This window comes from Schistocerca gregaria, chromosome 5 (assembly GCF_023897955.1).
Source record: "Schistocerca gregaria isolate iqSchGreg1 chromosome 5, iqSchGreg1.2, whole genome shotgun sequence".
In the NCBI taxonomy this organism is placed as follows: Eukaryota; Metazoa; Arthropoda; class Insecta; order Orthoptera; family Acrididae; genus Schistocerca; species Schistocerca gregaria.
In genome coordinates, this window is record NC_064924.1 from 545542023 (window position 1) to 545557461 (window position 15439).

General features: G+C 40.2%; 1 protein-coding gene across 1 annotated transcript in view; it reads left to right on the top strand.

The window, feature by feature from the left end:
• Nucleotides 1-15439, top strand: part of LOC126272298 (cysteine desulfurase, mitochondrial-like) — a 112191-nt gene that overhangs the window by 14842 nt on the left and 81910 nt on the right. Inside the window, exons 4-5 of the mRNA XM_049975063.1 lie at nucleotides 11798-11935; nucleotides 12024-12216. Coding sequence (XP_049831020.1) covers nucleotides 11798-11935; nucleotides 12024-12216 — 331 coding nt within the window. The remainder of the gene's footprint in view (nucleotides 1-11797; nucleotides 11936-12023; nucleotides 12217-15439) is intronic.

Consider the following 15439-nt stretch of genomic DNA (forward strand, 5'->3'; position numbering starts at 1 on the left):
TACTCAACCTTGCTGTTGGTGTCACTGCTCCTCATACCAGGTTGTGGGCATTGGCATCACAGCCATCCAATAGCTGTCCATTCAGCTGCAAGCAGCTATCTACCAGTCTCCACGCTTCCTGGGAAGGGAGAGTTCTGCTCTCTTTTAGAAAGTAAGCTGAGGCCAGTAGAAATTCTGTCATCCTTCTTTCCTCATGCTGGTTCCTCTTCATAGTCACAAAGTCCCTGGAACAGAAGTTTGCCATTGGAATGTGCGAAATCCCATTCTTAACGCAAGTGCATGTTCTGAAGGTTTTTAGCTGTCTGATGTAAATCAGTTTACTTTCAGTTCCTGTGAGGCTTGATACAACCAGCCACTTAATATAAATAGGTTTCCGGGATCAGGGCCACATTCACCTCCTGTCTTCTCCGAATGTGAGTGAAGATGGCAGCTGCCCCCCTTACTCACTTCCAGCTACTGCCTTTTCGCTGTTGTCACTTCCGATGCCTGGGATCAATGTGACAGTAATATGTGAGGTATCTGATTAGAGTTTTAGGTCTTGCTCGTGCATTTTCTTCAAGAATATCTCGCCAATATCCACTATGAGAGTTTGGTCATCAGGTACAACACAATTATCCAGTCCTCTGTTGAGAGTTTCTGGTTCTGCACCCATACTTTCTCGAATAGTGTCTTTGAGGAACATTATTGAGTAGTGGGGTACCCAGACTGATATCTTTATGGTCTTGAAGAGTTCCTCTGCCATTCTGACCATCAGCTTTGCATCTTCCCATGGAGATGTCTTGGGTACCATCTCCTTTAGCCAATCTACAGTTTCCATCCCCCCCCCCCCCCCCCCCCCCCCCCACAGATACAGATTAGAGCACCTTCGTCCAGAGAGTCCCTTCTAAACTTGGGGCCTGGACTTGGATTTCTCCAGTCTTTGCAAAGGGTGCTATCCTGGTGTGGTATAATATTACCAAGTGGATATCTCTGTTGAATTTTCACAGTCCTAAAAATCGAGACTGTAGTTCTGAAAGTTTTCTGCCTCCACTTTTTCTGGGTTCAATTAACCTGTGAAGTGGGTGTAGTGGATTCCTCCCTCATTCTCTTATGCTGTGTCTTGGAGGTACTGCAGAAGGACACACGCGAGACAGATGACAATTTATCTTTTTTGGGTGGCTTAGGTTCAAGACCTTTTAATTCCCTCCATTTGTATTCAGGAAGCCATTCTTTGCCTACTTCTCTTGCTTATTGCAGAAGTTTCCACCTCTGAGCCCCAGACAAGGCTTTAATCTTTATCTGCTCCAACTTTCCAGTGACAGTGTCCACTTCTTGAACTTGTCTGTCACTCAGTCCAGTTACAGAAACGGCTTTCATTGGTTTATCATGTGATTTTTTTTTTTTAGTTATCAAGTCCATCAGTTTTTAAATTTGTTTCTACTTTCTCCATTTTGGTCCCACAGGTATTGGGGGTGAATTAGGTCGACCGTAGTGGAGCTGCTTGCTGTGTAAGGCTAACTAACCAGGGAGGTCACCTGGTTTTATCCCTGAGGCTCTGTTCTTGACACATCATTTTTGATGCCACACTCCCCTCAGCATAGATCGTGTAACACCTTGCTCTGAGGAAAATGACTATGGAATTGGCGTGGGAAGCAATGTTGTGTTGTGGGACATGCTTCATCAAGGTGAGACACTGAGACCTGTTCAGCTTGGGTGAGCCTGCTGGGCCATAGCCTTCATCCTCTCGCAAACCTCTCTGACTGCACAGTCAGCACTACAATAAGGAAGTGTCCCATGAGAAGGTCAATAACTTTGATAGTTTGGTCTTTGAGATGTATTATCCACACACTAATTCTGCCATTAACTCATCTTGTAGAAGTGGGGCCTTGCTGTGGAATCAGTTTTTTTTCTAGTGTGATGTTGTACAGACTAATAACCATCTACGATGGTGTGTTCTTCTCCAGCTACATGCACCATGAGAGACCTGATGAGTGCGACACCAAATGGATTTGGCATGGCCAATCTCTGGTCAACCAAATTTTAAACTGATGTCAACAGTTGATTTCTTTTTGTTGATTATATACTTTGTACTTTTATGACATGATAATAAATAAAAGGCAAGCGGCAGGTGTATGTATGTGGCTGGGTGTTGGATAGTAGCCTTAAAATGGTCATGTATTCTTCTAGCTCTGCTTCATTTCTTTATTACAGCAATGGGCGTAGCCTATTCATTCATTGATATTACTCCCAAACCTTGCAACTGAGCTCTGCTTTTTGTGAGTGTTTCATTGCGAGGCACAATCTTTAAACTCCCTGTGTATGCCGAGTAATATGTACTTGTCCAGCCTAGGGTAATGAGGCTCCAGGCAATGGATACTTTACCAGGTAGCCTTTACTGTGGTGGGATGGCACACAGGGAGACAGTCTCAAATTGGAGTGTGATATTAAGGCAAACAATCAACAGTGATGTGGATCAGATTCACCTACATCAGTGGCAATTGCAATAAAGCAGACTAATCAGAAAGGGTGCAGATACTTACAATGCCATAGCGTTCTCGTTTGCAGCAATGCCATTGAACAACTGGCAGAAAGCAATGAAGGTATTTGTCCAGTTATTGGAATGGAACATCATGTTACAGTCAAGTTCAGTGAAATTTCTGCAATAGAGATGATGAGAAATAGATCTTTGTTGGTCAAAACTTTGACTGCTATCCAATAACAGGCACTTTGCGTGTGTGACAGATGCAGAGATATACCAGTCAACATCGCTTCTCACAACAAACTCAAGAGGATTTCCACCAATATTAATGTTAGAAACAAAGAAATGCATACTAATCTAGAGCAGTGCGCAGTAATTTTTGGTTTTTGCTTTCACAGAGTTCTTAAGAATAATACAATAGACAATGGTGAATTTATTGTGGCTGTAGATGTAAAAGTTTTACCAATAAAGTTAGGGTAATACTATTTTTCCCCACCAGTGAAAGACTTTAGGTGTCTGAGCTTTGAATTAATGCCCTCGCACTGTTCTAATGAACCTACTCATGTGAAGTGTGAAAGGGCATCACTTCAAGACATTCCTAGTGGACGACCTATTACATGTGAAAACTACCCAGTATACTATCACTTCATTCGCTGACATGTTAAGTTGTTTGAGGAGGAGAAGAAAATCCAGGAATATGAAATGCTTGACCATCTATCATATCAAGATGTTTCATATAAAGATGCTTGGGAAAAGTTGAAGACACTATCCTAACAAAATGGCATCAAACTTTGTAAACATAGAAACTAATTTCACAGCAGAGATGACTAGTACCCAAAAATTGCAGCTATAGCTAAATATCAAAGCCTTTCATCCAGTTGGGGGAAATGACACCAGCTTTCTCAGTTCCAAAACTCAGTATACCAATGTTAACCACAGGACCAGCACAGCCAGAAATGTCTTGTTTTCTTCCAGCATCACCAGAAGGGCACCTGCTAAGAATGACACCTCAACAGCCTAACACCAACCGATGACTGCATGACCCATAGGCTGCAGGCTGTAGAGAAGAAATGTTATTTTCTGTCCCAAAAGTCGACAGGAAAATCCTAACAGAAACCAAGACCTCACAATGACAAACACAAAAAAACGAAAGTGATATAGAACTCCACTCTCAACTGGAACAAAACTACTAGTAAAGAAATTTCAATTATCTGTTCACTTTTCTGCTTTCCTGAACCCAAATCAGCTCCCCCACCCCCCATCCAAAAAGAAAGAAAGATTGTCCATCGTCACCTGGCCAGTCTGTCAGCTGGTAGCCATTTATTTCTTTACAATCCTCAGAAATAAGCAATTTTATTGTACTATGTATTGGCCACTTCAGACTTATCCACGAGTCCATCTTATTGTAAGAAGACACATCCCAGCATGGGTATGGTAACTCTTCAATGGCAGCACATATTCTCAATTAGTATGCCCCTGTGGCTTAAGTGGTGTGCACATCAGAAGGTGTGAGATACGGTAGTGCACAGTGGTAAGGAGAAATATAGCACATGATGCTCCAGCCAATAGCATCATTCTTCTATGTGAGCTCATAGCAGGTGCTTTGGGGTGTGTGTGTAACATTTAACACTGATTTTCTTGTTATTGTGGAGATGTAGAGGGTAATTAGTTGCTGTAGTGTCCATTATTAGTGTCTTAAAGCAAACACAAGGAGTATTATGTTAAGAAGCAACAATGATAGTTCCTAGAGAATTTAAATTCTACTAGAAAGAGTCATAAGCTGAAATAATAGACCAGTGTAGCACTTGTCTCGACATTGTCGGTTTCTGGGGTCGGCAACAGCTGGCGTGTGTGGCATGGGACAGACTGCTGACACTACAAAGTAGAGGTGGGCCAAACGGTTATTCTGGAGTAACTGTTATCACAGTTCCAGTTATTCTTTGATAACCATTATTTTTAACAGTTATTAATAACTGTAAAGTTATTTTTCGCTAGCGAATACCGAATGCTCTTACAGGGCTACCGTTAAATAACGACATAGTTGTAATCCATCAGTTTAGTTATCAGTATAACTGTGAGTAGTTGGAATTGTGTCATAACCTTAGCTAATTAACTCCGGGTACATTTTAGTTGATGTTAGAACGATTATTAGTGTTTCATATTATATGTTTGTAGGTTATCAGTCGCTATTAGAAATATCATCTTCGCAGCTGCAACAGAAAGTATGCGGAACTTCGCCATAGTACTGTTTAAGTAAAATGTTAACAAAGTGCGTTTTTGAGTATGAAGTAATATCTAAACTGAATACTGTAGGTTAAATTCGAAAATTAATTTCTTGTGCTGCTCACTTAATAGAATAAGTGTACAGCCTTGTAATACAACAAAAAATATACGTAATGTGACAGATGCGTTTACTCCTGTCCTGTAAAAGCTAGTCCTATTGGGGAAAGTGTGAGTACACTAATCCAAGTTTTATGTGAGATTTGGAAACTGCTCGATTTCTCCACCTACAGCATGTTTATAACATATGAAGACATGCAGATCAAAAAGGTTGACAGTGTTACATTTCTGAGACTACAACTCGATAATTAATTCAGTTGGGAAGGGCATACCACAGAATTGATGAAGCACCTAAACAAATCTGTATTTACAGTGAGAATGATGTTAGATGTAGGAGACATAGATATAGAAAATTTTACATGTTTTCACTCTATTATTTCATAAGGGAGCATTTTCTGTGGTAACTCATCAAACGTAGCAAAAGTTTTTAGCATGTAAAAGCGTGCAATAAAAATAGTTTTTGGTATAAATTCAAGATCATGATGTAGGAACCTGTTCAAGGAACTTTGTATTCTAACCATTGCTTCCTAGTATATTTATTCCGTAATAAAATTTGTTTTCCAACCAATAGCTTAATACATATTATTCTTCTCTTCTCCAGTAGCTCTGCAGCTCTTGGTGAGCCTTGGCTTCCTCAACAATCTTCCTCCACACTTCTCGGTTATTTGCTGCTCTTTTCCACCCCCGGACTCCCATATTGCTGATATCCATTATTACCTCATCGATCCATCTTCTTCTAGGTCTCCCTTTTCGCCTAACTGAATGGATCATACCTTTCATCATTTTCTTTGGAATTCTATCCTCTGCCATTGTCTCCAAGTGTCCTAGCCATCGTATTCGCTGTGATTTCACAAATTTTACTATGTCCCTGCCTTGTATTAACTCTTGTAATTCGGCATTGTAGCGTATTCTCCAGCCTTCTTCCTCCCTTATTGGCCCATAGATTTTGCGTAGTATTTTCCGCTCAATGCTTCTTAGAGCATTTTTATCGTGTTCTGTCAACCTCCATACCTCTGAGCCATATGTGATAACTAGGCGGGCTAGGGAATTATATAGTAGCAATTTAGTTTTTCTTGTAACAAGGCTACTTTTGAAAAACTGCATGTTTGCAAAGTAAGCTCTGTTTCCTGCTTGTATTCTTTCCCTTATAGCCTTTCCAATACTGTTATCATTTGTTATTAGGGCTCCCAAGTAGTTAAAAGTGGACACTCCATTGAAGCATTTCCCATTGATGTTTAGGTTTTTAGGGGTTCTTCTGGACTCAGATTGTGACTTACCATATATTTTTGTTTTGTTTTCATTTACTATGAGGCCAATTTTTAAGACTTCTGTTTCCATTGCCTGGTATGTTTCTAGGAATGTATTGGTATTTCTTCCTACTATAGCAATGTCATCAGCGTATGCACATATCTGGCTAGTTTTCGTAAATATGGTGCCTCTTTTGTTGATTTTATTTACTGCACTGTACAGGGCTATGTTGAATAGGACAGTGGAGAAATTATCCCCTTGCTTCACACCTTTATTAAAGTCAAAGCTTTCACTTGTTCTGCTAAGGACCTTTACTTTTGCTCTGTCATTGTCATTCTGATTAGCCTTACTAATTTAGCACATATACCAACTTATTTCAGTACTCTGTATAGTTCTTGCCGATTTATGCTGTCAAAGGCTTGTTTGAAATCGATGAATAAGAAATGCAGATCTATATCATATTCATAGAACTTTTCCATCATTTGCCTTATCACAAATATTTGATCAGTTGTTCCTCTGCCTGGTCGAAAGCCACACTGATATTCCCCTAGTATGCCTTCTGCACACTTCCGTATCCTTTCATTTAATATACTTGTGAAGATGTTATAAGCTGTACATAGGCGTGTTACACCTCTATAGTTTTCACATGCTGTTCTGTCCCCTATCTAATAAATGGGGACTATTATTACAATTTTCCAATTATCTGGCATAGTTTCTGTTTCCCATATATCTGATATTAATGTGTGCAGTTCCTTTATTACAGCCTCACCACCAGTTTTTATCAATTCAGCATTATGCTGTCTTCTCCAGGGGCTCGATTGTTTTTTGACTTGTGCACAGCCTGGGAGACCTCTTGTAGTGTTGGCTTTCTTGCCTCATTGGTTTCATTTTCTACTTCCAGCTCCACTCTTCTCTCCTGTGCAGCTGTCTCTTCATCTTCTAGGCTGGTGCTTAGTGTATCTTTGAAATACTCTGCTCATCTTCCCACTATCTGTTCTTCCTCCCTTATCATTTTCCCATCTTTACTGGAACAGGCCATTGTTTTTGGTTGGAATCTATTCTTCATTTTGCCTATGGCACGATAGAACTTCCTTATTTCACTCTGTTCCTTTAGTTCTTTTAGTTCTTGCAAGTCTGAATTTACAGTGAGAATGATGTTAGATGTAGGAGACATAGATATAGAAAATCTTACATATTTTCACTCTATTATTTCATAAGGGAGCATTTCCTGTGGTAACTCATCAAATGTAGCAAAACGGCCCTCTTCTTTTCTTCTGTTTCTTTGTGTCCAGTGTTCGTCTGTACTCTTCTTGTCTCTAGTGTTCGCTGCCACATTGGTGTTCTTTCAGTGACTGGGGGGGGGGGGCGTCTCCTCCCCCCTTCGGGTTTTACTTGTTCTGTAAATTTTGTTTCGCCTGTTTTTGGAATGGGGGACTGATGACCTTAGCTGTTTAGTCCCCCTTAAACATCCCAACAACAACGTAGCAAAAGTTTTTAGCATGTAAAAGCGTGCAATAAAAATTGTTTGTGGTATAAATTCAAGAACATCATGTAGGAACCTGTTCAAGGAACTTTGTATTCTAACCACTGCTTCCTAGTATATTTATTCCTTAATAAAATTTGTTAAAAGTATTTCCAACCAATAGCTCAATACATAATATCAGTACTAGAAATAGGAAACGCAATCTACATAAAGACCTAAAATCTCTCATCTTGGTCCAAAAGGGGTCCAATATTCAGGAACATTTTCAATAAACTGTCAGCAAGTCAGCAACCATTAAAAACTTGGTTTCAGATAAAGCACGGTTTACAGTGTGTTTGAAAGACTTTGTGATACAGAAGTGTCTGATTCCACCTGTCTGCTTTGACCCAGGATGTCATCAATATGCCGGAAGTAGCTGTTTCAAGTGTGTGTTTGACGTCACTGCATACACATGGCAACAAACACGAAGATACGTATAAATAATACAATAACATCTTCCACCAAGAATACGGTCAAACCAACGGAACAACTGCGGGAAATTGGGGTTTTTAGGGTGAGGACAAACTAGTTTAAAATAAATGAATAAATACAGTTTTCCGATACACCACCAAAAATCTGCAGGAATCGGACACTTCCCCTGAACGATATAGGTCAACCATAGGTGACCATACCAAAACACCAATACACAAAAATTGAAATCGGACATTCCCTTGACCTACATAGGTCAACCTCAGATGACACTACCAAAACATCAACACCTACAACTATGAAAATGGGTATCGGTCATTTCTGGTGACCTATATAGGTCCACCACAACTACGGGTGCCAAAAAACCAACACCTACAACTGCGAAAAATAAAACCACAATCCCAAAAATTCACAAATCAACCACCCCTACATAAATTAAATCACATTCAATACTCCATAAATACACAAAACATCACAACTAGAATAAAAAAAATAATTACACCAGCAAATTCCGGCACTGCAAACTAGATAACTAGATTGGACAGCCCCCCTCGCCCCCCCCCCCCCCCCCCCCCCCCAACACACACACAAACAAACCACCGTGCCGTAATGACATTCACACACCACAACACCTTTGCGCCAAAGCAGACAGGTGGAATCGGATGCTTCCATTGACCCCCCTCCTTCTACTCTGTAGATGAATATCGTAACAGAGACTGATAGACCAGCTTAGGTAACAATTCTGCTATATTTCAGTTTTGACAGCACTTGGTCGCAACAGTCAAGATGGGGTATTCTGTGTATGATAAATTTATTAAAAGTGCGTAACTGTGTTTTATTCTGACAGTGTATCAATTCTGTAAATATTAGCAGTTACTGTAATGTATTCACATATTTTGGCAATCTCCTGACAAATGATGAGGATAATAATTATTATATTCAACTGTATTATGTTATACTTTCTGCCATGTTATTTGTCATTCGCTATGGCTACCGGCTATTTCCGAAGAAGTACGTAAATATTTGTTCGCTTCAGTACTATTGTCTCTGGAAATATCTCCGGGGTCTAAGAATGGAGTCACTGTGTCAGGAACACAGACACACAATTATTCCATTACCAACTTCCAGGTTACCTGTAATGGTAGCCCGATAATTGCCAGAGAATGAGAATGTGAGCCAATAACGATAATTGCCAGAGGAAAATACGGATCTCCGACAGTCGCTCGAATTCCTTATGGTAACTCTCTTTATACTACCCGTTCAAGCTAAATTGACATATAAGGCGGTGCCTCAAGGGAACGACCGTACTTGTTAATGACTGTACTGCAGCTCCTATCAGCCACCGCTCGGACTTTTAACTTTATTTAACTGTTTGTGCTAAAAGTAACGAAGGCACACAATATAGTACACAGTTCTTATCAACAGATAGCGTGCAGTCTCTCAGTTATTCCTATGGCCTATAGAGTGCCTTCCAAATGGTCTCTCCCTCTCCTTCATTTGTAGCCAGATCTCCGATGTATTGACGGGAAAGTGTAGTACGATCGTTGGTCAACAGATGAATGGTTATTGCAGTAACCGTTACTTCTTAGTAACCGGTTATTTCTATCAGTTACATTATTTTTTGCCACCTCTAGTACAAAGTATTCTCTCTCTCTCTCTCTCTCTCTCTCTCTCTCTCTCTCTCTCTCTCTCTCTCTCTCTGTGTGTGTGTGTGTGTGTGTGTGTGTGTGTGTGTGTGTGTGCATACTACAACAGGAGGCAATAAGTAATGCTTCCCTACCCGTGGTAATTGGGGGGGGGGGGGGGGGAGTATCTGGCTTACTTGGAGCATTTGACACCTGATCACCCTCAAAGTAGTTCCCTTGGGATTCCAAACATGGCTCCCAGCGGGCCGCGATTGTTGGAAGCACACTGAAGTAGCCTCTTTCTGAGTGGAGTTTAGCTCAGCTGTCATTACTGCCAAATGTCCTCTCTTTTCAATGACCCCTTGAGTTTGGGGATCAGTGAGAAGCCACAGAGGGCTAAATCAGATGAGTGGGGAGCCTGTTGAAGCACAGGAATGTCTTTTTTTTGCCAAAAATGTCTGAATTTAGTGCAAGGAATGTGCTGGAGCATTGTTGTGATGGTGGTGCCAATTTCCTGTTAACCGCAAGTCCAGTCTCTTGTGACGCACAGCATCAGTTACGTGATGGAGGATATCCCTGTGGTACTCTTTGGTGAGTGTTTGAACTTGTCGTGCTTACTCATGGTGTACCACAATACAGGAGTAAAAAAAAAGCATTCACCATCACTTTGGCGTTGCTGCACTTGTGGCGGGCCTTCTTTGGTCTGGGTGATGACAAGTGCTTCCACTATGATGACTCGAATTTGCTTTCTGTGTCATGCCCATTTTTGCAGGACTCATCACCAATGATTATGGTGTTCATGAAGTCGAGGCCACTGCTTGTGGAGTCCAGTGTGTCCTGTGAGACCTTAACACGAAGTTGCTTTTCCTTTATTATTAGCATTTTGCCGACACACTCTTTGTGCCAAATCTTCGGTCTCAATGGATTGTGCCGAAAAAAGTACTGGTGCCCACCTTCTCTGCAGTTTCTCTGTTAGTCAAACATTGGTCCTGGAGTACAACAGTGTTCACTTTGGCAATTACCTTGTCATTTCAGCATGTTGATGGCTGATTGGAGCGTGGCTTGCTCGCTACTGATGTGCAGCCATCTTTATACCAGTTGTACTGATCTTTAATGTGTGTGATGCCCATATCATTGTCACCGAAAGCCGTATCAATCTTCCCAATGGTTTCCTCCTGACTGTGCCCAGTTTCTGGCAAAATTTGATGCAGTAGCAGTGCTCCAGCTGTTTCATCATTGCCCTTGCAATGAAAAACTGGTGTGAGCATTACACACTACATCACTAAAATGCTGCTTGTCAGCAGTGGATGCATTGATTGGTTGGAAAAAATTCACGCATCATACAAAGATTCAAGTTTGGCTCATGCAAGATCACTACATGTGCTAGATTCAAATCCATCATGTGTTCACACATGCAACTGAGGGGGGGGGGGGGGGGGGGGGGGGGGAAGGTGTTGTTGGTAGGGCAGGTGCCTCTCACTGTGTCTGGCTGTGCCCCTGCTCCATTGCATGTTACAAACATTTTTAATTTTTTTTGAATGTGTAAGTTAATAAAATTATGTATTTTCTGAAGTGTTCCTGTTTTCACACCATTTTAGACAGAATGACCATGGTGACCCAACTTATCGTGTATGGCAGAAATGGATGGTGTGCAAGATGCAAGGCATTTGTTTCAGGGGCTTCGAGCTGAGCCCGTATACACATTGGCATACTTCCCTTTTTTCACTTTTGGCTCCTCTTAACTTCCTACTGTTTTGAGTTAATTGGATTTTATTTCTCGTGTAAACACCTCATTTAAAATACTGTGTCGCAAATTTTGGCTACATCAGCGATGTCAAAGGCTCTGGAACAGGCTATTTTCTTTTCTCATTTCATCGATCATTATTTTACCTGAACATCCTGATGGAGGGAGCAGGGGGAGGTGGTTGATAACCAAGCTGTTTAGTTCTTTGAATTCCACAGTAATAATAGTAATAATGCCATTTTTCCAGAAGTTGTGTATTCATAGTTCAACATGGCACTCATTTGTTTGTGCAGTTAAAAGTAGAATAGTTGGAAGCACTTAACTCAATATGATTATCTTAACTGTTTTTGCAGTCAAATGAGCAAAAATATCTTGATTTTCTATGTTTGTTATTGTACAATGAAATGAATAATCATACGTTTATCTTACAGCAAATAGCAGATCTGATTAAATGTGATCCAAAAGAGATTGTCTTTACATCTGGTGCAACTGAGTCAAATAATATTGCTATTAAAGGTGTTGCAAGATTTTATAAAAGCAAAAAGAAACATGTTATTACAACACAGACAGTAAGTTCTTATACATAAGACTTTCCATGTGCTTTTCAAAACCATTAGTTTCTTTTTCAGTTCTGAATCTTTCTTTTTTTGTTTTTAGGAACATAAATGTGTACTGGATTCTTGCAGAGCCTTGGAAGCGGAAGGTTTTGATGTCACTTTCCTTCCTGTAGGACCTAATGGTATTATATCACTGGCTGACTTAGAAGCGGCCATAAGGCCAGACACTGTTATTGTGTCTGTGATGAGTGTGAATAATGAAATTGGAGTGAGACAACCAATCAAGGAAATAGGTGAGGTTTAATAATTAATTTGCATTTTTAAAAGAGTAAATTGTTATTTGACAGTGTATTATTATATTTTTTAAGCCACAACTTAATAATGGTCAAACAGCCTTTAGCGAATTACTTGATAATGCCATAAAAGCCGAAATCTGGGTGGTACAAAAGATAAATAGAACAACACAGTCAAATGGCCCTTCACTCTATTAAAAAGTATTGCATGGCTGTGGCTCATTGCCCTCAAAAACTTTGTTTATATTTGCTGATATTTCTTGTAAAACAAAGCTTTGTGCTTGTTGGTCATACTGCACCTGAAGGAGAATGACAGAGTGTTGTCAGCACTGGAAAAGTAACAATAATATTATTTACAGAGACAAAAGATGATTAACTTTTGAAATTTCTAGATGAAGGATTGGTTATTGTCAAGCAGAAGGAAAAGGAATATAAGATAGATTCTTGTATCCTCGGCCTCCAATGATATTGATGTGCGCATGGAGTCCACTGGCAAAGATACTACTTATATGGTCTCTATTCCCCTCAACTACGGGCACAAGCAAGACTGCTCATTGTAACCAAGTATCATCTAGATTTACTCTTCTGGGACCTCATGATTGATTCATAACTATTGGAGTGGTGAGCATGGGGCCATAAGAACTGACAGCACCTATTTCAGTTCTTGTGCTGCAGACTGACACCTCCGATTGTCCTCATGACTCTGACTCTGTAACTCATGGTAGGAGTCCTTGATGTTCACCAGCTCTCTTTTCTTGGTTCTACTTCCTTTGCTTTACGTCTTCACCCATTTACTTTACATCAGATTTTTTGGCTGGAATAATATTTGGTCCTCTTCTAGGCTTGTTATCTATTTTTTTCAAATTTTTTCCTGTAGTGTTGGGGACAGATGCCTTAAATAGTGGCACCTGCCTACAGCATGAAAGGCCATCTGTGCACAGTAACTACATAGACAAACTGCGCTTATAAGCCAACCCAACACCGTGAGGTCATTATGTACCCTTTCTGTAGAGTCCTCTGAAAACACATGAGATCATACTTTTGGTGGCTGAACTGCTAGCTCCTCATGCACGTCGAGTTGTAGATGCCCACCATCTTGGGGGATGAGAACTCGTGGCAGCAGTTATCACGCCAGATGACTTTTACTGCAGCTGGAACAGATGGAGATCCTTTCAGAGTAACAAAATCATTTTCTTTTATGGAATAAATAGAAGATAAATTTGAAGAAGTAAGCACATTGGAAAAGATGTAAATGGATCACTATTAAAGCCTCCTCTGTTGCAGAATATCAAACACTTGAACATGGGAAAGACTGGGTCACATGCCAGCGATCATTATTTCACATAAAACTTTGAACACAATATGAGGAGTTCTCCCACAGATATCTTACATTCCAGACAGACAAGGAGGTACATTCTAATCTATAGTGCCAAAGTGTACATTGTGTGTGATGTGTACAAAAATGTCCATAAGATAATTGGATAGATACAGATGCTTTCATATCAGCTTCTGAAGGAAATGTCCTTCCAGGAAAGATTAAAGTTGTGGTAAATATGTGTGATGTGAGCTTTGTGTCCTACCACCCAAAAAATGTTTTTAATGCTTACATTTTTGAACGTGTTGTGCCACTGCTTGGCAGACCCAAAATGTGGAAACTGTGGAAGATCAGTTGTCAGTAACCACCTTTGTCTGTAAATTGTACAAAACACCATCCTCAATATTCACTGATTTGCTCAGTATTTAAAAAGTAAGAGGAATACATGAATATGAAATGATGGACCGTTTGTCATACTGAGGCGAGAGGCACTACAGATCCCTTCCCTTAGCTCAACACTCGTTATTTTGCACACAACATATATTTTAATTCTTTTTTTCTTGACACTTATCTTGTTATTTTGTACTACATAAAAACATTAGGTACAAAAACTCTCTTCCATCTCTGGTATTTCATTAAGCTGTTGGTAATATCTTTCATAGACATTGTAGTATGATAAACTAACAGTAAAACAAGTATTAGCTATTTCCAATAGATTTATCTACTCTTGCTTCCAGGATTGAGCCAAAATAAATCCCTCCCCTTAGCCAGTTTCAAAGTTCAGGCGTTATTCTGAGTAGAGTCCTTAATTATTATTATTTTTTTTCTTTTTAAAGATGGTGTTGCAATGATCACCACCGGTTTTTGTGGTCTGAAAAAATTAGTGGTACTGGGGTTTTCTCTTTTTTCTGTCTCCTTGCACAGGATTTGTCTTTTCTATTTAAAAAATTTTAGAATTCAAATTTACCAGGAGAAACTTTCCACTACACTCTCAGGTCACTATACCACCCTTTCCCTTTGGGTTCCAATCTACGTAATGGTTGATATTATGAAAACATCTTTTTCCTCATCCTTGGGTAGGTACGCCCGTTCCATTTATACTAAACTATGGTACAGATCAATCCCCTTTTTGGTGCCCCTGCCCGCACAGTATAGGTCAGCCTCCTCTGGGTCTGCCTACCTGCCTCTCTTTCTCTCATTTCCTCTATATCGGATGCAACCTCCCTATCTTCTCTAACAATGATTCAGTCTTGCCTCTTTCGTACTCCTCTGCACACTATTTTATTTAAAATTTCCTGGTAAAATTTCTACCTACCTCTCCTTTCCTCCTCCTGAGTCCTTGAAACTTATTTGACTCGATACCTCTGGCTTAATATCTATTTCTTTTATCTCCATTCATATTACTTTGTACTACTATAGCTATGAACGCAGGTGGATATACACTTCGTCCCCCCTTGTTCCTTTAGCTTAAGCTTACTATACCATTTGACTTGAGATGTGCAACCGTCATTACTTAGCACATGTGCTCGAGCCCTTCCTGAGCACTACTCCCCCCCCCTATCTGTGACGGTTGTTACATCTCCCTGTGTATTACTTGTCTGCGTCTTTGTATTTAATTGTTTGAGTGTGGAAGTGTCATTGTGTGACCCGATTCTTCGGCCCACTAAGGTTCTTAGTTGAAGATTTATAGAAATCACAGAAAAGAGAAGGACTTCAGTGATAGAAGTATATAAATGAGGACAGAGGGAAAGATAGATTGGTACCCTTAAGAGAAGTAAGAAAAGAATTGGTTGCTAAGATCGAAGAAAGAAAGAAAACAGCCCCAAAGACAGGAAACCCTTCCCACCCCCCTTCCTCAGGATGCCCACTTCACAGGTACTTAAGTGAGAAGCTGGAGGAAGTATGATG